At 38.6% G+C, this 26304-nt stretch overlaps 1 protein-coding gene and 1 pseudogene across 2 annotated transcripts in view; both read right to left on the bottom strand.

The window, feature by feature from the left end:
- Window positions 1-1577: 1577 nt before the first annotated feature.
- Window positions 1578-6780, bottom strand: LOC132490426 (glucose-6-phosphatase 3-like; annotated as a pseudogene).
- A 2849-nt stretch (window positions 6781-9629) lies between these two features.
- Window positions 9630-26304, bottom strand: part of SAMSN1 (SAM domain, SH3 domain and nuclear localization signals 1) — a 144609-nt gene continuing 127934 nt past the window's right edge. For both annotated transcript variants that reach the window (XM_060099793.1, XM_060099794.1), the window contains 3 exons: window positions 23511-23717; window positions 21237-21387; window positions 9630-9832 (listed from right to left, as the gene is read on the bottom strand). In XM_060099793.1, coding sequence (XP_059955776.1) covers window positions 9630-9832; window positions 21237-21387; window positions 23511-23717 — 561 coding nt within the window. The remainder of the gene's footprint in view (window positions 9833-21236; window positions 21388-23510; window positions 23718-26304) is intronic.

Genomic DNA, 26304 nt, shown 5'->3' with positions numbered 1-26304 from the left:
AACTGGAGGTGATGAGCAATTGTGGTGGATCAGTGCACTAGTCCAGCTCCCAACAGGAAACAGATGGCACCATAAAATTAGGATAATTCAAGGGAGACTTATTTATAAAGGGACTAATTACAAATGTAGGGGAACCATTAAGGGCTGTGTAGGTAGTGAGAGCTAACAGCCACAGAGCTGTTATTAAATATATGCCTCAGGAGTCGAGAGAAAGGAGCAGTTATCAGAATTTGAAGGAAAGAGAGTCATTACAAAAAGTCACCTTTAGGGGACTATTGACCGTTGATTCAGGGGGATAGCCAGCACAAGGTGCTCTCATGGAGAGAACAAATACCCTGACGTCACTCCCCTCTCTCCCTTCAGTCTCCTGATGGGACTTTCCATTCATTGAGCCGAACAGGAGCCTGAAGGCACAGATCAAGAATGTGATCCATACAGGTTAGCTTCCCTGAGTGGATACTAAGGATTCACATGTGGAGAGTGAGGGTGACCTGGGAAGTCAGAAACATATCATTTTAGTATGAATACCACTTCTTTAGTTATTTGACAAAAATTCATAACCACTCTTTGAATGTTTTTCTATGTTTCTTTTTTTAAAGCATTTCTTTCATGGCTAGTTTCTTTCACAATATCACTTGATACTATATTCATTATCTTAACAAAATTTCTAGTAGCAAGGCTGCTTCCTCAGTACAAAAGCATTAACTACCTTAGCCTCTGAGTAATCAGATATTAAAAAAAAAAAAACCCACCTAGCTAGATTCTGAACTGGTTTGCAAGGCAGAAATAGAGACACAAATGTAGAGAACAAATGTATGGACACCATGGGGGAAAAGGAGGGGCGGTAGGAACTAGGAGATTGAGATGAACATATATACACTAATATGTATAAAATAGATAGCTAATGAGAACTAGCTGTATAGCATGAGGAACTCAACTTCGCTGTACAGTAGAAACTAACACAACACTGTAAAATAACTATACGCCAATTTAAAAAAAAAAAGTACTTAGGGGAGAAAAACCACATAGCTAAATGCCATCCAGACAGTTCATTATTCTGAACTTTATTCTGAACATTACTATACCGTTTGGTATAACAGTGTGCTTTTATTTTATTTTATTTTATTTTTTATTTTTTGTGGTACGTGGGCCTCTCACTGTTGTGGCCTCTCCCGTTGCGGAGCATATGCTCCAGACGTGCAGGCTCAGCGGCCATGGCTCACGGGCCCAGCCGCTCTGCGGCATGTGGGAACTTCCTGGACCAGGGCACGAACCCGTGTCCTCTGCATCGCCAGGCGGACTCTCAACCACTGCGCCACCAGGGAAGCCCCAATGTGCTTTTAAATATCTGTAATCCATACTGCTAAAGGAATGAGGAAGTCTTCACTTTTTTACATAGTTTGTCTTCTTCTTCTTCTTTTTTTTTTTTTCCAGAGCTGTGGAAGGGCTTTATTAGGGCTGTTCTGAGCCCCTCACAGTGTTACAGGAACCCACTGGTCTTGCTGTTGCCTTTGCTCTTTGGGGACTTGGGAGGGGAGGCAGGAGGAGGAACAGCCTTCCTGGGAGAGAGAAAGCCCTTATTTGGGGCTGAGACCAGGTGGTGGGAAAAGTAGAAAATTCAAGATGAAAGGGGCCTGTTGGGGGCTGGAAGGGGATGGGGCTGCCTCCCAGATTGTGGAGGTCATGGACTGTGGGCTTTGTGAGAGGGAGAGTGGCAGTAGGAGGCACCTAGAGTAGGAAGAGTGGATGGGTGGTGCTTTCTGGGCACTGAATGTGTGCACCAGCCAGGGCACGAGGACCAGGACCAGGCATGGCCAGAGGGTGTGCTTGAGGAAATTGAAGATGTAGAAAAGGCTGATCTGATGGGGGGTAGCCCAGCCAGTCCAGGGGGCCCAGCAGCCCCGTGGACAGCACAAGGCAGGCTAGCTTCAGGCCGTATCCCAGGTATGCCCTCTGTACCTGGGCATAGCAGGGAGAGTGCAGGGTGATGCCCAGACCCAGGGCGGCCCCTGAGTCATGGCTCAGGGAGGCAAAGTGCCGGCTGTCCAAGTGTACTCACTCAGGCTGCTCACACCACTTAGACGCCAGGTTGATGGACCAAGAAAGATCCAGGCCCAGTGTAAAGAGAGTCCAACAGATGAGGCTGGCACCCAGCAAGAGGGCCAGCGAGCTCAACCCGTAGAAGCTTGGCTTCCGCTCTATGGGCACCTAGCGGGGTGGTCATCAGCCAGCCCAGGACAGCACCAGTTATTAGGCCAGCCAATACCTGGTGAGGGAAATGTGCCAAGAGGAAGACCTAGGACAAGCCAACCGCCAGCAGGAAGGTGCAATAAGCCAAGCTAGGTATCACCCTCACCCAGTGGCTGTGGGTCCAAGTGGCCACCTGGAAAGAGATGGCCATGATTATGGGCCAGAGAGCTGCTCCTGTGGTCTTACAGTGTCCAGAAGGGCTGCCTAGACAAGTTTCACAAGAAGAGGGGAACTGGTGAACCTGGGCTGGAGCCTAGCTGTAGTACCCAGACTCATGGACCCACCAAAAGAGCTTGCCTCAGAACAGAAACCACATGAAGACAAGGTCAAGCCTTGCGGTGATGAGGCTGATCCAGAGCTCTGCAATGCTCACCCAGAAAGAGGCCTAGTAGGCCGCAGGGAAGTAGAACGGAAAAAGGCTCTTGGGGTTACCCAGAAAGTTGACCCAGAGCCACACATTCTCTAACCAAGGCAGCTGGTTCTGCAGCACCTCAGCCATCACGATGCCCTCGCCCGTGTGGACTCTGTGACGACCAAGGGGCCGGCCCGGCCAGGGTTTGATCAGAGGGTTGGTGATGTGTCCAGGGTCCCTCCTTTGCTACTGTGAAGATGGATATGTAATATCAAGGGCCAAGATTCCTTCCAGACCAGAGCTTTCTCCTCCAGCACCACTACCCTCCTAGATATTTTGAGATCTCTTGGAGAAAAGGCTAGGGACAACCCCTCCTCCGGGGAACCAGGCATCCCAGGCCCGTGCTGAAGCAGGACCCTAAGTTTGCACACACAGCTGGCAAATTGATTCACGTCTTCCTTCCGCAGCCCAAGACTCTCTTGCTTGAATTCATCTACTGTTGATTTGGAGGCTGACAGATAAGCCTCATGATTTTGATGGGCCGTCCCCAAAGGCTTGAGAGTTCTTACACATAGAAGGAGTTGATGAATTGCAAACAAGTATAACAGTCAAAGTCACACTTCCTCCCAGTTCTAAGCTCGCCTTGCCCCTCCCCTTTCCATAGTTTGCCTTCTAATTATATTTGTCTAGTAAAATATTTAACCATTTCTTCCTGAATCATGGATTCTAAGGTACAATAAAAATCCAAAGGGAAATATATTTGGTGTTATATAGAGAGACAGACTTTTTCCCAGAGCATTTTCAATGATTACTGCAGGAATGAATGAGTAAAGGTTTCAAGAATGAATAGTGGCAGAAAACCAACTTACTATTATACATAAGTCTCTGCAGCCCCTGGGTACAAGTACTTCTGTATCTCCTTTTGTTGAGTTCTCTATTTTTTTAATGAATATGCATATTGGGGAAAAAAAAGCTTCCATCTGCTCTCTTTTAGCTGATTCTATCACATTTTTGAGCTGTGCATCATTATGGAGCTTCAGAGAAAGATGATCCTTTACATTACATATGGATATAAAGGAGAGAAGGAGTTGATGAATTGCAAACAAGTATAATTTATATGGACAAAGTGTGCCAGAAGTGCTTTTCACCCCATTTTACTCTGCAAATGGAATGATTCCTGCCCATTCACTTGGCCTAGTGCCCAAGAACTCAGAGAGGAAAACCATGTCTTTAGCCTATGCATCAGGATTTCACCTCTTTCCTGTGAGGAAATGGTGCTTTGCACTCAGGCTCACCAGGGCCCCCAGAGGTCAAAAAAAATCTCTGAACATACTAATGTTACATTTTTTAGGTTCTTTTGTCTTGGCTTCTTAAGTTATAATATCATACAGATGCATTGATACTCTGTGTATGTGAGAAGTTTGCGTGATGGAGTAGGAAAGGGGGAGTAATGAAAAGCTCATATTTTCCTGGTAGGCTCTCTTTGCTCTTTGATTTCCCATGATAGATCATTTGCCCAAATGCCCATAAATTTTGCAAATATTTAAATCTTACATTTAGGGTATCTTCCTAAGGGCTCCTTTGTTGGCCATAGCACACTTGCCTGTGACTCTATACTGTAAAGACCAGGGCCTAAGGTGCACTAATAACCCCAAACCTTTTATTTATTTAATATAGGCCTTCATTTATATATTTAATCATTTCTTCTTCAAAAATGATTATCCCTATCATGTGCCAAGAGTGAGGAATCAGAGCTAAATACAATATAGCCTCTTCCTAAACTACCAGGAGTAAACAAAGAAATATTCTGTCATGAGAAAATGGTCATGAATCTGTAAAGGTCTGTTAAATCAGCTGACTCTCTCATTGCTGCTGGACAGCACATTTGTCTTAGCCCTCGGGCATTTGTGTCTGAAGAATTTCATATCACTACAAAACCATGCCAGTATTATGGTAGCATGTACACTGCTTTGATTTTATGTTCAGATATTAGTTTTTATGCATATACTGCATGCATTGTGCTGGTGCGTTAAACACATTATCTCATTTAATCAACAAGATAATGTGGAATATTAGTACTATAATTATATATATTTTGTAGAGGGAAAAAGCTAAGCTCAGAGAATAAGTGACTACCCAAAGTCACACAGTCCTCAAACCAGGATCTCCGGTCATTGTGTTTAGGTCAACGTTGGGTGTGATGAGATGAATTCAGTAGTAAGATAGGCAGTAGCATAAAGTGAGGGTTACTTCTGTCTTATTTCCATAGCCGAAAATCTGGTCAAATTTAGAAACTGCTGTTCTTTTGCCTGTATTTAGTCCCTATTCATTTTGCTTTCAACCTTTACATAATTTTAGCATGACTTCCCACTTTTATGAAAGAGTACTTGAAGTCTGCATGCTGATGGGTTATACAATTTTCTTTATCGGTGGTGGGGAGATGGAAGTGGGTGTGTGTGTGGGGTGGTGAAGTATCTAAAATTTCATCATATTATTTTTCTCAGAACTTACGCCTGTAACGGAAGTTTCTCAACATGAAATGTCATCAATTTGGCCTCACTCAGGAAGTTGCAAGGCACTTGACTGTAACCTCAGAGAATTAGACAGTGTCTAAAAGCTGAAAATTTTTAGCTCGCTGTCATTTCAAAAGTTTCAAAAGTTATTTTATTTCTTAATGAATTCTTTTTACAATTTAATTGATTAAAAAAAGCTTCTGATAAAATACTTCAGGGTGAAGATACATTCCTGTTTATATCAGCAATAGAATAGTGAGTGGGGGAGGAAACCAGAATTTAAATCATCTAATTTTTGCTCTTATCAATAAAGTATTATGAAGATTTTATCCATTTACCTGAAATAAAATTTCTCTAACCATGCATACTGTCACAACAAACTTGAATCTGTAAATATAGGCTATCCCTGAGATCAGAATAATCACTGCATTCCAGAACGGTTTTACAACCTTTCTAAACTGAAAGACTCAGCTGGTTCCAATGGAGAGGCTGTGGCAAGATTGTGATGCAGATTATATGATCCAAAGGTTTTTTATGGCATAGTCTTGGGCAGCATATATATTCCATGTCTAAATATTGTTGAGTGATTAAATAAATGAGTGAGACTGGTTCTCTCACCAGGTTTCAGCCTAAGCCAGTGTAATCATCTGGTAAACGTTAAAATGTCAATCCTTGAACCACCTTCACATCTACTCTTTTTTTTTTTTTTAATAAATTTATTTATTTATTTTTGGGTGTGTTGGGTCTTCGTTTCTGTGTGAGGGCTTTCTAGTTGCGGCAAGCAGGGGCCACTCTTCATCGCGGTGCGCGGGCTTCTCACTGTCGCGGCCTCTCTTGTTGTGGAGCAAGGCTAGAGACATGCAGGCTCAGTATTTGTGGCTCACAGGCCTAGTTGCTCCTCGGCATGTGGGATCTTCCCAGACCAGGGCTCAAACCCATGTCCTCTGCATTGGCAAGCAGATTCTCAACCACTGCGCCACCAGGGAAGCCACACATCTACTCTTAAAAGACTCAGACTCGTGTCTCTCTCCCAGCCAACAGTGGAAGGTCTAAGTCTCTCAACTACCTCACAACCTTGGATGACCTATTTATTGCCTTTCCACTCCTCTTTATCCAGCTTTCCATGGTCAAGAGAAAAACCTAAGGAAGGTGAGGCTAGAGCTGCAGGGATTGAGTAGGTAAAGTAAAGGCAGCAGTGTTCCCAACATGTACTTCTGCTACAGTGTCCTTTTCGGTGCTGTGCTCCATGATAGGGCCATCCTACCAGCAACTGCAACCTCAAGGTGTCTTCACTTTCCTCCTTTCTTTTCTCTTTGCATGAATCCAAGTTCTCTTCCTCGGCTTCAGTCTCCTCAAGGCCTCTGCAGCACTTCTGCTCAAAAGTATTTCCCTAAATTCTCGACTGGTACCTTCACTTTGAAGGGATTGAAGTTATGGCTGAGTATGTTTCACAGGTGATATCCACCATTTTACAATCAGGAAGTTCCTTATATGCTTCCCAACCTACAATTTCCTGGCATCTTCATAAAGAAGCTATACTCTCTTGACCTCCCTGAGGCAGCAGGTTGATTAAAGTTTAAAAATTACCGTCAGTGGTTGTGCTGTGTCCAAGGAGGCCCTAGAATAATCTCTTTGAAGTAGTAGTCCTACAGGGAGTGGGGCCATCATGGAGCCAGCATGTTGGAAATTTGAAATTGAAACCTGATTTCCTGCTGTGGAGAGGGAAGAACAGAAAGAGACATGTACTTTACTCCTGACCTGGACACTACATCTGGGATTAACTCGCATGGATCTGGAAAAATATGATAGAGATTAACAGTGTAATGTTGTCCCCAAGAATTTAAAATAACACTTTGTGTTTCCTGATTTTTCCTAAGGCGTTATTTATTTATTTATTTATTTATTTATTTATTTTAAAAAGAATATTTATTTATTTATTTATGGCTGTGTTGGGTCTTCATTTCTGTGTGAGGGCTTTCTCTAGCTGCGGCAAGCGGGGACCACTCTTCATCGCGGTGCGTGGGCCTCTCACTGTCGCGGCCTCTCTTGTTGCGGAGCACAGGCTCCAGACGCACAGGCTCAGTAGTTGTGGCTCACGGGCCTAGTTGCTCCGCAGCATGTGGGATCTTCCCAGACCAGGGCTCGAACCTCTGTCCCCTGCCTTAGCAGGCAGACTCTCAACCACTGCGCCACCAGGGAAGCCCGATGTTTTACTTATTTAAAAAAAAAAAAAAAAACTTTTAGGTCACTTTGGAAGGCATTTACCTATAGATTGAGTAGATTGAGTTAAACATAAATATGGAATGTGTTGTATGGGAATAATCATTATATTTAATGCCCTCCAGCAAACAATTCCTAAATGCCCACTCTGTACCTGGCATTACACCAGAGATTAAAAAGACTAAACAAAATAATCTCTGTCACGAGGAGATTACAGTCTCATGGAAGGGCAAGTGTCATAATAAATAAAGTGTAACGTGATAAGTGTTGTAACCAACAGAGGTACAAGTTGCTATGGAAGCACAAAGAGGAGAACACCAAAGGGAATCATGGAAGGCTTCACAGAGTTAAGTGACTTTGGTGGTGAGTCTCAAGACAGAAAACAGAGGGTGGCTTCTGGATATAGAAAATAGCAGGAGCCACTCCAGGAAAATAAGTAACATAAGAAAAGTTGCCAAGGGAAAAGTGAATTCAGGGCATTGCAAGTAGATTATTTTGGCTGGAGAATGTAGAGTGAGAGTGGGAGAGGAAAGGTATGACTCATAGGGTAGGTTAAAAATTGTTGGGAAGGATTTTCTATATCCCTGAAGGTTTAAATATTATACTAAAGACAATGAAAAGCCATCAAAAAATTTTAGGCTGGAAAGTATGTGATTTAATTTTGTATTAGAAGCTCTTTCTGGAGATCATGTGGAGAATGGATTAGAAGATAGGGTATTGACAGAATAGAAGTCAGTTGGAAAATTATTGCATCATTTCACACATGAGTTTATGAAGTTCTAAAGCAAGACAGCAACTTTGGGAATAGATAGAAAGCCATGAATATGAAAGCAGTTCTAGAGGTAGGATCCATAGGGCTTGATTACTTATTGAATCTGTATGAAAAGGATACATGTGAGATGAAGCAAGAAATTATTTTCTGCTTTGGGTAACTGGTACTGTTAAAGAGAGAGGTAGATTGGGAATAAAAAAGGAGAGACAAATTGGCAGAGAAAATCAAGAATTTAGGTAAGTTGAGTTGAAGCTTCCTAGAGTGCAGTGGACTGAATTGTGCCTCCCCCGATCCCCTTAAATTCAGATGTTGAAATTCTAAACCCCAGTGTATGGTATTTGGAGATGGGGTCTTTGGGAGATAATTAGGTTTAGATTAGGTCATGAGGGTGGGGATCTCATGATGGGATTAATGCCCTTATAAGAAGAAACACCAGAGAGCTTGCTGTCTCTCACTGCCATGTTGGAGGCTATCTGCAAGCCAGGAAGAGAGGTCTCACCAGAACCCAACCATGCTGGCAATTTGATCTTGGACTTCTATTTTCTGAAACTGTGAGAAATAAATTTCTATTGTTTAAGCCACTCAGTCTATGGTGTTTTGTTATGGCAGCCTGAGTTAATACACACAAGTATTTAGGAAGTTGGATAACACAGATCTGGGGTTCAGAAGAGAGACTGAGGTGAGGTAATTGATTTGAAAATTATATATATATATATATATACAAATACTATATATATATATATATATATATATATATATATATATATATAAAGTGAGAACTGACTATAAAACCTCGTCTGGTAGGAGATATTTTGTCTAAAGTTCTAAGATGAATATGCTTTAAGTAACACTAGTCTGGAAAATACCAAATGCATATAGTTCTTTTTATTATTAAAATTAGGGTATTTCAAAATTAAAAATATTTACACTTAAAGATGAAAAATCTGTACAATTATTAAAATTAGTTTTACTAAATCAGAATTGACAATATATCATTATCTATACTTTCATACAGATAACAGTGAAGATATCAACAAAAAATAATTACTAACACTCCACTGTGGATCAGGATAAAATGTCTCCAATATTAACTCACACTTTGCTTGGACAATTAGTTAAACAGACACATGCTCTGTTACTATTCATTCAACAATATACACAAATTCAAAACTGGCAGGTATAAAAAAAGGAAGGTTTTTTTTTTGCAGAATCATTTTGCACTTATAAAATAAAGCCAAATAAGGCTTATGTCGCACATACCAAAAACTTACGCTATCCTTTTTCTGATACAGCTAAGTGAAATATTAACACGTAGCATTTAAAATGATAAACATACATATTATTTACAATAATTGGGAATATTAGAGATACAGGCTTTTATGTACAATCATTCCTATTAAAACATTTTAACTTCAGGCTGTATCTGCAAATACTTCCCTTCCTCTCCTTTTTGATCTTTTATTGATAGCTCAAGAAGAGTTAAAATAGAACACATTTGTGATGTAGAGTTGATAATATGTATTCAGTTGCTTGGCTCTGTGATAGTAATCTTCTGTACCATGTCGGACAGATTTTCAGACTCCAGATCTTCTTTACCATTATCTGAATTTTCTGATGAGATATAACAACCAGAGTCCCTTGGGCAGTCATCTAACTGTGACTTATTTAAGGAGATGTCTGGGCTTAAGGATAGGGACATGGATTCATTTTCTTGCTCCTGAATAGCTGTAAATGGAAAAGAGGGCAGCAGTTAGGCAAAGCCAAGAAAAGTTTTGTTCATATACTCATTCATCTTTGAGCTATTTTAACTGTTCCAAACTTGACTTCATTACAATTGAAAATTCTGTAAGTAAACAATATGTTTGTTTATTATAAAAGAGTTGTTTGAACTCAAATATTCAAACCATTGTTTTCTTAGAAGACAAAGTTTTCCCTTTGTTGCTCACTTGAAGTTTCATGGAGTTCATGTGAATGGCTTACATAAGTGAAGATCAATATGGACTCTCATTTTACATTAATAAGAAGTTGCCAGGGAAAGCAGATTGCATCCACAGTGTGACTGATGCCTTGTCCAAATACTCCTTAAAGTAACATTAGAAGAAGTCATTTGTAGTTTAAATGTACAATCCAAGTCAATAGTGATCTTTGCGAACAATTCTAGAATCATGATAATGTGGATTAATGAATAAAAAATCACTATGGGCAACAATGTACAATAGGATTTCAATAACCTGGAATTTAACTAATAAAACTTAAGAGTATCCAGAATTTTCCTATGTTTGCATTCATCAGAAAAGTAGACATAGAAGCCAAGCTGCTTTTATTTTTTTAAATTTTTTGGCTGTGCCACATGGCTTGCGGGATATTAGTTCCCCCACCGAGGATTGAACCCAGGCCATGGCAGTGAAAGGACCACACCGAGTCCTAACCACTGAACCTCCAGGGAATTCCCCAGGTTGCTTTTAGATAGAAACACTATGTCCGTTGAATCTGCCTTTTATAGTTTGTCTGCTACTTCTTTGTTCGTAGTTCTGAATAACAATTATTTATATTCAGAGTGGTAATTCTGTGTCATCAAGGCAGTATTCTGGATTCAACGGGCATTATCCTTTTAGAAAAAAAATAACATTAGCGATGTAACAAAAGATATTTCTAAAGAACCTAAGCAGCACTATAGTTTTACTCTCCTCAAGAATATTAAGCATCAGTGTTCTCATTTTCAATGTGAAGTTTCCTTCTTTGCATTGCCTGACACCAGTAAACACATGTTCCTCTGTATCATGAAATGGGTTTCAAGGAAAGGAGATGTATCTTAGGCTACCACCTCTCAGCTGTATCAGCATGTCTTGCTATTTCCCCTTCTAACCTCGAGGCTTCTCCACTTTGGACACTGGAATAAACCTACATTGGAAGAACATACATTTCAGGGTGGATTAAGACCTCTGCCTTAAGAGACTATGCACATCATCCTCTTCCAGTGAGAATAAAGTAAATCCAAACTTCAAAATCTTTGGAAGAAGGAAATTGTGTAATTGTATAATTTTCCTCAGTAGACTCTTAAGTAATTTATCTTTTGGAAATCTACCCTTTATCTTGTCTACACATCTCCTGCTTTTAAATGCATTTTCTAGGCTTCAAATATCTTGCCAACATTAGTTTATGGTCCAATGTGTATCCAATTGTTATCAACCTCTATTACAAGAGAGGATTAAGCCCTGGTGCCTCAGCATCCTTGTACATAATGAATTAAGTTCTCATCAATGTATCTACAATGGTACTAGGTACGTACCTTTCATGGAGGAATTGAGAAAAGAGTCACTTAAATTTTTTTCTGTATTCTATGGTTTATATGGGAAACACAAGTTGAGAAAGGTTGGAAAAAATGATAAAAATTTCTTAGTCCACTTATTTTCAAAATGAATCATAACAGTTCTTTTAACCTTTTCCTCAAAGTTTTCATTCGCAATGATGAAACCACATTTATGCCATTCTTCTTAATCTTCTCCACATTTGTCACAACTTTATTTAACTGTGGACTCAAGTAGCACAAATTTAAGTCTAGTGATGTTATAACTAGTTCTAGGCATAAGGACCTTTAACTTAATATTCACCTATTGTGATTGTTATTTTAAAATGTTAGCTATCATGAAGCATTTTCTCTTTATTAGTTATAATGACCTTCAGGTTTGGGGGAATCTACTTAATATTGACTAGTCTTTATGAGAATCAGTCATTCATTTTTGTTTCAAAGCCCTTCTTTTATGAAAAGGCAGCACTGAAATGGGACCTCATTCTTTAAGGAAAAGCTTTCTCCTCTTCCTTTGCTTTTTGGTCTTACTGCCACTGAAGTGAAAGAGCCAGCCCTGTGTTCCATTAGCCAAGTGTTTCCGGAAAAGGCCAGAGGAATCAGTCTTTTTGCAATGCTTCCTGCCACATCAGCAGTGATCTCCATATTTGGAATGTGGTCCTGTTAGTCAGAATAGCTGTGGGGATAAGGCTGTATTATTTCCCCAGTTTATATTTGGGCCCATTACCTCAACACAAAATTGAAAGAACTGAGTTCCTACCCACAGACTGACATCCTAAACATTTGGACTTGGCATAATGAAAACTGCTCCCAACACCGTGTTCTATTTAGGTTGATTACTGATAGTGGGGCTCTCTTCAAGATATAAAACTTAGGTTTAAAGAACTCTGATTTCCAAAATTAGCTCTTTTCCTTTCAAAAACTAGATACTTAGGTTGTGGTTTCATCCTCAGAAGCCACTATACATTCACCTCAAAGAGTAACAAAGTAAACAATAAATCTAAACAGAGAATGTGTTATTTTAAAAAATATTAGTAATAAAATGTATTTGTTTTTATTTCCACCTGAGAAATCCTGTATCACATTCTCCAAATTCTAGGAATGGTTTGTTTTCAATACAGGTTATTTATTGTAGAAACCTTTCATCTGCAATTTTTACGGAAAAAGGAAATAGTTTCTCAGTATGAAAGTTATGCAGCACAGTAATTTACAGAACAGCAGTAATTTGCTAAATGATTTCCTAATGAAATGAAAACACAACTATGCCTCCTCAAAAGCTTCCCACCAGGCTTGCAGTAATTTCAGGCAGGTGATCAGCTGGAGCCCCTCAACTGTAACTATAAAAAGAGAAGCTAGGTCAGTAAATTATATTATGGAAATGAAAGCTATCTAGCATTCAGTTTTTGTATTTGGAGAGTCAAGATTTTCCTCTTCTTGTTTTTTTTTTTTTTTTTTTTTTCATCTTGATGCTAATGACTTAGGGATTGGCACAAACCTAGGTCTTCTGCTATGGGTGGTTTTTCCAGCAGAGGAGATGAATTCACACTAATACCTCCACATGTTCTTTCTAAGTCATTTAGTCCCTTCATGTGGCCATGAAGCCAAGTAAAGCTAACCGACCTACCTAGAAATTGAAACTATAACCTTCATCAATTTTGTCCCATGGTCCAATCATCTGAGCTAACCAGGCAAGTAATACATTGGAATAAGAAACAGTTTGTCTACAAAATTACAGACTTCCCGTAGGGTATATGAGTACATCTTTTTATAACAAAATATTTCTGATAATATGTTAAGTTAAAAAATTATTATATATAATTTTTCTATTATTAAAATTATGTAAAAACTTAGAGATATCATATAATTCACAAATGAAAGTGTTAAAATTTTAGATAGAGTTCCTCTATATTTCTGGATCATATACATTTTATATTTTATTTTAATAAAGTACAAAAAAAAAAATAGTTCCATTTTTTAATAAAGCCCCTGAGTGGTTTGCAAATATCCCCAAAGCTGTACATTTGAAAAATCTGGGTATATTGGAGAATTAGTAAATAATTTGAAAAAGGGTGTATATTATTGCTACCAGCTACCAGCAGGCATAATAGGAGTACAGAAAGCAGCCCCAAACAGTTCTGTACTTTATGTACTAAAATAATTATGTTAAGAAAAACTTATTTAGGAGATATTTTGTCATAAAGAACTAATGTGAATACTAAAATACTTTCTTTTTTTTTTTTTTTTTTTTTTTTTTTTTTTTTGTGGTACGCGGGTCTCTCACCGTTGTGGCCTCTCCTGTTGTGGAGCACAGGCTCCAGACATGCAGGCTCAGTGGCCATGGCTCACGGGCCCAGCCACTCTGCGGCATGTGGGATCTTCCCGGACCGGGGCACGCACCTGTGTCCCCTGAATCAGCAGGCGGACTCTCAACCACTGCGCCACCAGGGAAGCCCATAAAATACTTTATTTCTTACCAAAATTTTTTATGGAATTGTATAAAGGCCATGGTTCAACATAAGACAGTCATCAATGGAGATAAAAAGTGGCATGGTGATTAGAACATAAGAGAGCTAATATAATTATTCATAAAATAAATTTCGAGTTGTGACATTTAATTAATTAAGTATAGGCAATCTCAATTATACTAAACATGAAGAAAGCTTTAAGGAAATCAAACTAGATTCCTATTGCTGAGAAAAATTCTCATGCCCTAAGGAGAAAAATCTGTCCTATATTCACGTATTAGAAAGTTAAAGATTTAATAAAAAATGTAAACTACTAGTTTTTGCCTGACTTTCCCAGTTTTCTTTACCCAAATATTCCAGATTTTGACTTTACTATCTTGTTTTCCTTTAGGTATGAAGCCTCTGTTCTTTAGGCCAAGTACAATATTATAAAATAATGCAATCCGGAGGGCACTGGAAAATAGCTGGCCAATGAAAGTGCTCCATAAACAATGTGTTTAATAAAAAGAATGTAATATTTAGATTAATTAGAGGAAATATGAACTAAAGAAGATCAAGTAAGAAATTTGTTGAGATTCAAATGAAGATGCCTCTTGGGTCTTTGTATTATCCTCCTCTTTTTCTCTAGCCTGGTACCATCTCCAAAGAGGAAAAACCAGGCTTAACGCACATCTTAGGATGGCTCAAAATCTCATCCTCATTGGTAGCTCCACATGAGTCACTCAAACCAAAACTCAAGCACTCTCCAGATAACTATGGCTATATTTATTTGTCCAGAGGTAGCATTGTCCATGGAGGAAAATTCAGTAGGCAACGTGGTGTAACTCTTAATTATTTCTTATTCTATCTGTCCTTAAATTACCTGAATATTTTAATTTTCTATTTAGTGACTATTTGGAATTTATTTCATTTGAATACCTACTCACCTTTTGGAAAAACAACAAGAACAAACTGAAAACAGGAATGTCTTCACGGGAAACCAACCAGTTGCTGTTTTCCCGAGGCCATGAGAGAATATGGAGTTGGAATGACTCTCCCTGTTTGCAGACCTCTCTTTGCATCCTAGCATCATAGTCCCCTCTCTAATGAGATGTACATCTTTTCACTTACACTCACAACAACTTCCACTCCACTCTGCTGGCTCCTTCAGTAGGGTAGAGGCACACTCACTCGAGATCCAATCACTCAGCACCGACAGGGACAGCACCATTAGGCTGCCACTTCACTCAAGCACACAGCTCCATGAGAGGCTTTGGTCCCAGGAAAAGTTTACCCGTGGTTGAGTTGTTGTCACATTGCACTATTTTGATAATGACCAAATAATATTAAAGGCTATTATTCTATTGCTAAATTAGGGGCCTTGGAAAATCAATATCCTATTTCTTACAGGTTAAATTAATCCTGTTTACTTGACATGGTGAAAAAATAACCTAACTTCATTATTTTAAAATGTATTATTATTTGGCAAAAATAACATTACCTTGCATATTACTGATCTACAATTTGCTTTTACCATTTAATATGTTTCGGACATCTTCATGTCAGTATGCATTTCATTCTCCTAATATTTTCCTATTATTTTATTGTTCACATATATCTTAATTTATTTATAATAAATTAATTACTGATGGAAGTTCACATTGGTTTTAGTTTTTAATGAAACTCCTCGTAGTTTAGCTAGTGTTTTTATGCATTTGTAGAAATTAATCAAATTCCTAAAACTGGAGTTTCTGCATAAAAAAAGTATGCACATTTTAAATTTGACAGTTTTTTTTAAAAATTTTTATTTATTTATTTATGGCTGTGTTGGGTCTTCCTTTCTGTGCGAGGGCTTTCTCTAGTTGTGGCAAGCGGGGGCCACTCTTCATCGTGGTGCGCAGGCCTCTCACTATCGCAGCCTCTCCTGTTGCGGATCACAGGCTCCAGATGCACAGGCTCAGTAATTGTGGCTCAAGGGCCTAGTTGCTCCGCGGCATGTGGGGTCTTTCCAGACTAGGGCTCGAACCTGTGTCCCCTGCATTGGCAGGCAGATTCTCAACCACTGTGCCACCAGGGATGCCCTGACATTTTTTACATTATCTCCTCTAGAAACGTACTCATTTATACACTTGCATACTCACATGAACGCATGGTTAGCATATACATAAAACGAATCTTGACAACACATATCAACACCCACCTGCCCGTCATAAAAACTTTTGTGTGTAAAGTGGGATTGCAGGGGACTTTAACTGTTATAAACAGAAAAAAGTTTTGCTCACTATTTGCAGATCTCTTCACTCCTTCATTCAACATGTATGCATTCTACAAGCATCTGTTACCATCCACTCAATGCAAAGTGTGGTGCTAGGGGCTTTGGGAAGGTACATGGTAATAGAGAATTCGGTCTTGTCTAGCCAGGGTAAACACTACAAAGTCATGCCTAGTACACAGTCACAGTGCAATATAAAAACAAGTACAGGAATGCCCTACATGTACAGACATTATAAGTGACTGAGGTGAAAATTCTATGAACTCTTTCCTCTGGAGATTGTTCTCTGGTTGAAGTACAAAATGTTTCTGTTTCACTTTATTGTTCTTTGTATTCTACAGAATATGGCATCTAACATAATTTCAACCTTAAGGGGCAAAACCAAAAAATTCTGAAGGAAGTAAATTTCATAAAGCAAAATTTCTATGACTAGAAATAGATATTAAATGCATATTTATAAATACATCAATGTAAAATACCTGGGTGCCTTCTCTGTCTCTGTGGATAGTTAGCATATATTTTCTTAAAGGCCGCACATTTCTTAAATCTAGATCCAAATCATATGGCAAGTGGGTTGGAAACGCCAGGCATGCATGTCAGGGGCTAATGCACCAGGCTACCCTGGCACACTGTCAGGCCAACTGCTGGACTGCTGCTTGGCATAGCTACAAGCCTCCCCTGCTGGCAGCTCATGTTCCAGGCTCCTGGCTGTGCCTTGCCATTTGCCCTGTACCGTTTGGGGCAGGGAGGCAGGCAGGAAGACACAACTGGGGATAGCTGAGCAATGAGGGGCTGCTGTGACCACAGCTGGTGCTGACAGCCTGGCACACAACCCACCCTCCCCCTTCCTCCTCACTGAGCACAGCAAACAAAGGTTGCAGGTAGTAACCTCCAATACGTTATAGACAGATTCTAGTATAGTTTGTTCGTTGTGTTACTAAGTTGTTTTTGGTTTCCAATTTAAATTTTAATTATCCCTCTGTTATGGGGAAAACAAGATATTTCCATCACCTGTTTTCCCCAAGGACCATAGTACACATTCTCATAGACACACTTTTAAGACACATCAAAGTGCTTCTAAATGTAGGAAAAGAGAAACAAGTTCAGAATAAAAAGAGCTGTTTAACTATAAACAGCAGTTTCCTATCTTATTATTTTAAAGAGCCATTTCTCAGCAAGGCAAAGGGGTTTTGGAGGTTGTGTTTATGGAAAAACACACACACACACACATTCTCTATTCTCTTTTCTCCCTGCTGGGAATATTTATTCAAAGTAAACAAACAATTTTAAAATTCAGAAGATAAATAGAGAAAATCTAATGTGCACAAAATAAACAGTTTCTGCTCTTTTGCTCCTTCAAGAGCCGAGTATTATACCCACTTGCCGTATGATTTGGATCTAGCCCTAATTTTTATTCTTCTTCTGACCTCATCTAGATTCCCAGCTGAAGGAGCCAGTAACTTAATTCTGCTCAGTTCTAATGCAACATCAGAACAAATTCAGAATATCTCTGTACTGGTCTTGCCTGGGATTGGAGAACCCAAAGTCGTTATTCTACTCCAGAGGTAATACTGTGATCAGCCCTAACACCACTCGCCACCCCTACTGTCAGCTTCTTGGAGAATCATCTTTACCTCCTGTCAAGTAGTGACCTAAAAAAGTTTAATCCGGTTAACATTTTCAAGGTCAGAGTGGGTACAATGCTATCTATTTTGGCCTAAGAGAACAGGGAAATTGCTTGCTCTAAGTCTTAGATTTCTGCTTGTCCCTGTTCCATCCCCCATCTTCTTGGTCCCTCTAGACGTATTAAAGGCTCACATGGAGCTTGTGGTCTTTTCTACCTAATCTCAAAGCTTTAACTCCTGCCCTCAAAACAGGGGCCCACTCTGCTCAATTTTTATACTGAATGATAAGCAAAGCAAAACTTTCCAGTTTCCAACCTAAGAATCAATGAAACTCTAAACTAGGAATTTATTGACATTCCCCAAACTGACATTATTCAGTGATCAAAATAAAATGCATACATAAAATCCTGGCCAATTTGCATACCCCATTCTTACACACACACAAAAAGCTAACTATTTTTAACCTATGACTATGACATGCATTTGTTTTTAATAACGTCTCAGTTTTATACAACCATACGTTCAAGTTCTTTATCATTCAAGGTACATGAAGGTTGTGCATTTAATCTTTAGCATGGTTGTAGAAGATATGATTCACAGAGTAGAGAATAGATAAAAATAAGCATGCAGCAGCATGGTGCCGAATCATCAGAACTCACCATCTTATCAACAAATAGAAGTCATTCTTCTTTATTTCTTGAGCAAAGCAGTTTCATATAAGATAAATAGCTTTCAGTCAGAATAGCCTAACATGCAATATGCATCTTTTTGACATGTATATTCTAATACTACTTTAGACCGGTAAGATTAAAGGAAGAAAAATCTCAGGGTTGTATGTTGACAACAAACACTGGTCGAATCTACATTTTGTCCATTTTTCATCTTCCAGAATTTGGTTCAGTGTGAGTATGTTTGTACATTACTGGATATTATTAAATGATCAACCTCTAGTGACCTTCAAGTACTGTTTTCTGAAGTTTTATAAAGACAAATCATTCAGGGAATTTTTACTTTTTTAGGTCAAACATGGAAAGTCACGTCATGCTTTGGAGATATTGTCTTTTGTTTTCAGAGACCAGGGCATAGTAGAATGTATTTCTAATAGATTTAGGAGACTGGGTTCTAGATGTGTGACCTTGAGAAGGCTACTTAACTACTCTAGTTTTAGTTTCCCCATCTTGTATAGGAAGAATTTGGGTCAGACGGTTTTTAAAATTATACCTAGCTCTAATATGATATCATCCCTAAGTTATTATTATTCTTTTGTTAACATGGGAAGTAGATGAGTGATGAGGGAGGCCTTCAGTGGCCCATGCCTTTGGCACTGGACTGAGCTTCCCTCTTTGGGTCTCTGCTGAGCACACTTGTCCGGCTGAAAGCCCTGTTTCCCATGGCTCTCAGGCCCCTTGTTTCAATGAGGCCTTAGTAACCTTTCACCTTTCAGGGTGTCATGCTCTCACAAAGTTTCCGTTCTCACTTAAATATTAACTTCCACTTTCTGAGATGGAAAACTGAACTGAAGCTCTTGGGGAAATTGAACAAGTAGTAGAAAACTTGAATTTTCAAATAGTCACTGTTCTATTCATATTTACCAGTTTGTATGTGTGGAAGAAAGAACTTGGATTTTTAGAGTAGACTGCCTCTGATTAAAACTCCAACTCTGCTACTAATCTAGCTGTTTGGCCTCTTTGAAATTCATCTCTGAAATATGTTCTCATCTATAAAATGGGCAAAATACCTACATGGATGTTACTGTAGATGAAAAGCAATTATTTACAAGTGCTCAAAAAATACTCTTCTTCCTCCCTCTACTTCAGCATCAACTTATTTTGGAGAGTATTGACAATGACACTGAAAATTATCAATTACAAGAAATCTACAGAATCCATTTCTTAGCGTAATATTGCTTAGTGAGGATCCATGTTCTGAAATGATGAGATGTGAAAGAAACTGCCTCATTTCCTTTGAAGATATTGTTACACCAGTTTACACTGATCAGTTTTGTTTTGGCTTGTACTTTTGAGTAAATAGGCTACTTTCTTGAGTTTGACCTGTGTCTGCCTCTGTGACCCGATTCCTCTCTCTTCTGCAACTCCTAGCCTCCACAACTTCAAAGAATGCATACAAATTCCTAGGCCAAAGGATGAAATCAATTCTGCAGGTGTCAAATTAGTGATGCCTGTGAAAACTCTTTGAAAAGGATGAGGATCTATGCAAACTCAAGACAGTAAGTAAGGATTAAGTAAGGTACAGTTTCTAAAAGAGTAAATTAATTCTCACTAGATAAAAGACCAGTGTATAATACACACGTGCGGTTCAACTATGCCATTTTGTGAGACATATGAGGGAGGATATAGGAAAGCTCATGAAGGGTCAGTCAGGACCTGGGTCCTAAATAGAACTCTCCTCTTTACTCTCAATCTGGGCTGTGTAAGAAAGTATAATATAGCATCACAAACACTGGTCCTAGCTTTCTAATTCACTAAGTGCGTGAGCTTGGACAAGTTGCTTATCTTCTCAACTTCTCATTATAAAAATAGGGATGATACTAGCTCACAGAGTTGTGGAGAGCATTAAGGAAGAAAATAAATGTAAAGATCTTGGCTCAAAGTTTTAGTCAGAGAACATGTTCAAAGAATAATTAATGATTATTATTAGTATTACTTGTGAAAGAGAAGGTTGGATTAGATGATCTAAGTTCTTTTTCTCCTTTAAAATTAGACACCTTCCCCCCTTTTTTCTAATAAAATACTCCTTGCAGAGTTTAGCACTCCCTGAGCTCAGAGTTTTGGGAGCCTGGCCAGATTTAATAAGAAGAATGCTCAGATTGGGCAGTTGTAAAAACAAAAGCTATCCCATCTTTACAAATCCAGTTAGCGTAGCCAATATTCAAGGGAATCTACATGTGTTACTCCATCTTTAGTTTATACTTACAAATACAGAGAACCATCTCAGATAATAAAAGTAAGTGCTGAATATTTTTGCAAGCTATTATAGCATTTTGAAAGAATACTGTAAACACTTACAAGATGTGACTCTATGGTAATGAAACGAATTTTCTTGTGTGGAGCGAAGGCTCATTAGCTCAGAGCCATGCTCTGTGCTGTTCTACAGAAGTTGCATATGACATTTCTCACTAATGGCTCATGCTGTCACTAAATATTTGTTTCTAACTTCCTCAGTTTTTGGGAATGTGGACATCCACTTGTGTGTGAATTAATAGCTCTGCAGAATTTAAATGAGGTACCCAGAAAAGCCCTTTTGTTTTCTGAATCCAGTAAGGAAAAAAAAGGCCCTCTTTCTAATGATATATTTGACCAGAGTTGTTGTTTCCAAATGTATAAGAAAATACTTATTTTATTGGAAAGACTGCTTTACATGATTCTCAGTAAATAAAACTGGGGCTTTGTTTTTAATGATCTTACTGTTTACATTAAACTGTGATTCTCAGCTAGGGAGAAGAGTAGGTGTGCATACTTACTTTCTTCATCAAGAAGATTTTCAGCAGCTGATAGTAACCTCATCCTATCTTCTGGATTTTTAATGTTTAATTCAATGAGATGACTCTCTTTTATATCCTTTAAATCTTCTAGGGTCTCGTAACCGTTGAGCAAAAGTGTTGAGGTGTATTCCTGTGGGGAAGAAAAAATATGTATAACATAAGCTAGTCAGATTCAAATATTTTATTTTTAGTTCTCTTTAGATTTAAAAAAAAAAGTGTAGGAATGCATGGAGACCAAAGGTGCCAACAGAACTTTTGCTTAACTTTATTTGTACTAGTTTTCCACATGGGGGCATTTAAACAGTACATTGTACAGTTCTCACCTTTTGGAAGGGCAAATGTAAAGAAGAAATGACTACCTTAAGCTATAAAATGCTAAATCAGGGATCAATTAAATAGCTGGATCATTCATCCCATTTGGCAGTTTTTCACTTCTCAAATAGTGAAATTGACAATGCTAGTATGTTATTAAGTCTATCAATAAAATGTCTCTAATACAGTATATTATAATAATATTTCTGGATCTATATCTTTTCTTGTTTGCGTGGTTGCAAAATCATCTACCCTCATCAACCTCCTGGAGTAGATTAAAAAATGAATTTGAAACAGACCCAATTTATATAAAAAAGTGTACTTAGCATTTTGGTTGAAAGGCATTATAGAAAGCTAAGGAATCTCAGACTTTCTATTTATTTAAAAGCTTTTATTAAGCATAAAAGCACTGTGGTTGGGAAAAGTATTGTTTCCTTTTCTTATCATGTATATTTTGTCCATCATTTGCATCAATATAAATTAGTTTAAAATTCATAGGCTTCTGATTTCAAAGTCTGTTATGTTATTTATGTAACTTCTGTTCTCTCTAACAATAGAAATGCAAAGTGAATTTGAATGCTTTTCAACTTTCTCAGATATTCCTCCCATTTTACTTGATCATAATTTCAATATCCTTATTTTAGTTACTAAAATTGAGTAAGAGGAGGTATAAAAGTTTTAAGTAATCAGAAAGAACTTATTACTAGCCCTTTATTTATTTTTAACAAAGGGAAAGAAGGAGTAGCAATTCAACTCTTTTAAAAGTGATGTATCCTGGGCTTCCCTGGTGGTGTAGTGGTTGAGAGTCCACCTTCCAATGCAGGAGACACGGGTTCGTTCCCTGGTCTGGGAAGATCCCACATGCCGTGGAGTGGCTGGGCCTGTGAGCCATGGCCACTGAGCCTGCGCGTCTGGAGCCTGTGCTCTGCAACGGGAGAGGCCACAACAGTGAGAGGCCCACGTAATGCAAAAAAAAAAAAAAAAAAAAAGTGATGTATCCTAGAAGGAACACTGAAAAAAAAAATTCCCATCCTGATGTAACTAACAGTAGATTCTTGAGTAAGGTATTTCACTTCCTTAGACCTTGGTTTATTCATAGGTCACAGAACAAACAAGTAGCTGAAGCAGGATTCAAACTTATGCTTCCTCCAAGGAGTACCCCATTTGGGGGACACCAATAGTAATATTGGAAGGCCTATGTAATGTATCTACAGCCAAGAATGCAACTTGGCTAATTAGATAATTCAGGAAAAACAGTTAAGGAAAGATTAATTGGCTATTGTCTTGATGAATTTTGAAAACTATCAAAGTACTGCTGTGTTAATTTTAGAAATGGATTGCAAAACAGTAAATTGAGTAAGGCTAGGCATATTGTATTACATGCCATTTAACAACATAGATATTTCATAAAAATTTTTCTAATGTAACAAGAAAATAATTGGATTTTAAATATGGACAACACAGTTTTATTAACACAAGCATTATAAGGGCTTAATGATCACTGTTTCCTAACAAATTACTTCAAAAACAATTAATTTAGTTATCTTCTCTTGACTTGCTTTTGATCTCTGCTCTATAGAAAATACAATTGTCTTTTCATTTCTCCTTTCAATTCTCTGAATCTTTACCTTCACTCTTTATATTCTCTTTATCATTCTCATTACATGTTTTCTCTGGGACTTTTATTCTCCCAAGTATATTTCATTTTTCACTGCACTTTCTCAACCTAATCTCTACTGCGACTGCTAAGTACCATTAGAGTTTAGTCCAAAGGGTGTTATATCAAGACCTGTCCTCGCATAATAAAAGTAATAAAGCGTATATATAAACTATTTTTGGGAAACAGATTTTCATGTATTTTTTAACTAAAGAAACACTGACCCATTCTCAATTGCTCCATCCGTATGCCACCAAAATCAAACAGACCATAGGTTTGCTAACCTGAAGGTGAATCCTCTCTAAGAACTCCTGCAGAGTCTTAGGTTTTTCCTTTCCGCTCTTTCTGTGTGCCTTTATTTTCTTGGGGGCTGCTTCTTCTTCTGAGATGACATCCACATAAATAAATTTGAAGTTTCCCACCTTATTGTTCAACATTCCTGTCCACATCCCCATTGGCGTTTTGCAGATAATGTCTATGATATCTCCTTTCTAAAGACAAAGAAATATACAAATTAGATTTCAGAGAACTCTGGTGTTCATGACAATTGGTAGAAAGAATGGAATCATTGAAAATTAGAATAATGAGGGCATTACACTAAGGGGGTTTAGAGTTAAAAATAAATCTAAGAGGAAATTTCTTTTAAAAGTTTAAGGAAACTATTTACTAGTAATATTGAAAAAAAACCCAACATACTTGAAGAAAGGCTCCTAAATGTATTGATGATGTGTTTATGTTTTTGGAATCATATCAACTTATCAACTTATATTTGTAGAGCATCCTATAGTTTACAAAACACTTTTTCATTCATTAAGTCATTTTATGTCCACAACACACCTCTTAGATATATATGCGAGGTGTCATTATTACTCTAAATATTATAAACAAAGAAATTCAAGCATTAAATAATTTCTAAAGAGCTTACAGGAAGTTAGTGGCAGAACCAGAACTCAAGCCTAAGTCGTTTGAACTCAAAAATAATGCTCTTTTTATTTACCCTGTCAAAACAATATATATGTAGCAAAGCTCAAGCTATCATTCCTGGAGGGGGTCCCAAGAAAGGAAGGGGAAGAAAGACAAGTCTATGACTCTGTCTGTGCTTCTAGTTCATCTGAAAAATTCATCTACAGTGTGAAATAAATCCACCTCAAGTATTGTATCCATCTAAAATAATGAAAATGTTCAGGACTTTGTACATAGCAAATATGTAACAAAAGTATATATGCACTAAGGATAAATTAAGCTAATTATCCTAGATTAATTAATAATTAATTACTAATTACTTATTTAACACTTAGATTGAGCTCCACAGCAAAGTTTGGATTGAAGTATGAATGAAATGCATTGGGATAGACAAACCAGTTGGTCTTTCTCTTTATTCACATCTAAGACTAAGACTGCAGGAGTTATTGGCAAGAGTAGAAAACTCCACAGGGTATTCTTTTGTAAAGAAAGTTGATTTCTATGCAAATATAGTGTCTACATTTGTGTCATAGTTACTCCATTGAGACTTACAGCTTTCTACCTCAGAGATTACATTATAGATTCTGATATTTTTGCCATTTTAAGGGTCTACCCTCAAACAAAGCAGTAAGTCTGCTACTAAAAATATTTTTTTCTGCTGCTCTGTAAAGGTGTATTCTTCAATCTAAAACATGGATTTTGTTTGTAATAGTAGAATTCAATATGATTAAAAGATCTGGTCTTTCCGATTTATGATAGTCTGCCCTTCAGACCCTATGAGCTGTTCACCTTGTTTTTCCTGTCTTTAACTATAGGGAATCAAATCCTAGGCTAGATGGGATCAGCTAAGCAGACCTAGAAAATACCCAGAAGCTCTAGGGGAAGTTTCAAAGTATGGCAGTCCTATGCTACATCCTTCTTATTATCCTTTAAACTTGTAAAAAATATGCATTACAGGGGCTTCCCTGGTGACGCAGTGGTTGAGAGTCTGCCTGCCGATGCAGGGTACACGGGTTCGGCCCCGGTCCGGGAAGATCCCAGCCGCGGCTGGGCCCGTGAGCCATGGCCGCTGAGCCTGCGCGTCTGGAGCCTGTGCTCCGCAAGGGGAAAGGCCACAACAGTGAGAGGCCCGCGTACCACACACACACACAAAAAATAAAATAAATAAATAAATACACACACACACACACACACACACACACACACACACACATTACACGTAAGACCACAGATCACAAGCCGAAATCCAATTTCATTTCGGATAAGACCCTGGATGGTGAACAGCAGTATTCAACACCCAGTGTGTCTGTGGGATTCCTTATTGTGTCCTACTCGAGCTCCACAAATGTCCTCTTAGGCAGCACAAACGATGGTGCAACCAACCTTTGTGTTGTGAAGCCCTCACAGCAAAAGAAAATGAACAAAGAGGATAAGAATAAAAAAAGGGAATTCAGGGCCTCCCTGGTGGCGCAAGTGGTTGAGAGTCCGCCTGCCGATGCAGGGGATACGGGTTCGTGCCCCGGTCTGGGAGGATCCCATATGCCGCGGAGCGGCTGGGCCCGTGAGCCATGGCCGCTGAGCCTGCGCGTCCGGAGCCTGTGCTCCGCAACGGGGGAGGCCACAACAGTGAGAGGCCCACATACCGCAAAAAAAAAAAAAAAAAAAAAAAAGGAAATTCAGGAGAGAATATCACCGAGAGAAAGTTGTCAGGTTACTCATGGCATTTGCAGGTATTGACTTAAGTATTGAAGTTGCCTGGCCAAGTCAGGTTCCCAAAGCGTTTGCTCTGCTGGGCTCTTGCCTGATATTTCCATTTTCTCTCCCTCTCCTTGGCTTCAGGTAGAACTGGGCACCTCCAGCAACTTTTGAGGATTTTGGTTTTCAGAAAAATGTAGACAATTCCTTCTTCCCGAATAAGCTCTGATTCTACATTATCTACATAATGCAACTTTTACAAATAGCCTCAAAACACTGATCCCCTGACCCTACCTCTCATGTTTTGTTTGAACTCCTGCCATAGTACACCAGTCCCTAGGTCTCCTATTGGGAAGAATGCGCTCACCCCCTAGTTCCCCATCCTTGCACTTCCTGAAAAAGATCATACACCCAGCCCTA

This window comes from Mesoplodon densirostris, chromosome 5, assembly GCF_025265405.1.
Source record: "Mesoplodon densirostris isolate mMesDen1 chromosome 5, mMesDen1 primary haplotype, whole genome shotgun sequence".
Lineage (NCBI taxonomy): Eukaryota > Metazoa > Chordata > Mammalia > Artiodactyla > Ziphiidae > Mesoplodon > Mesoplodon densirostris.
The sequence above is the reverse complement of the archived record's forward strand: the minus strand, read 5'-3'. Positions and strand labels throughout refer to the sequence as shown.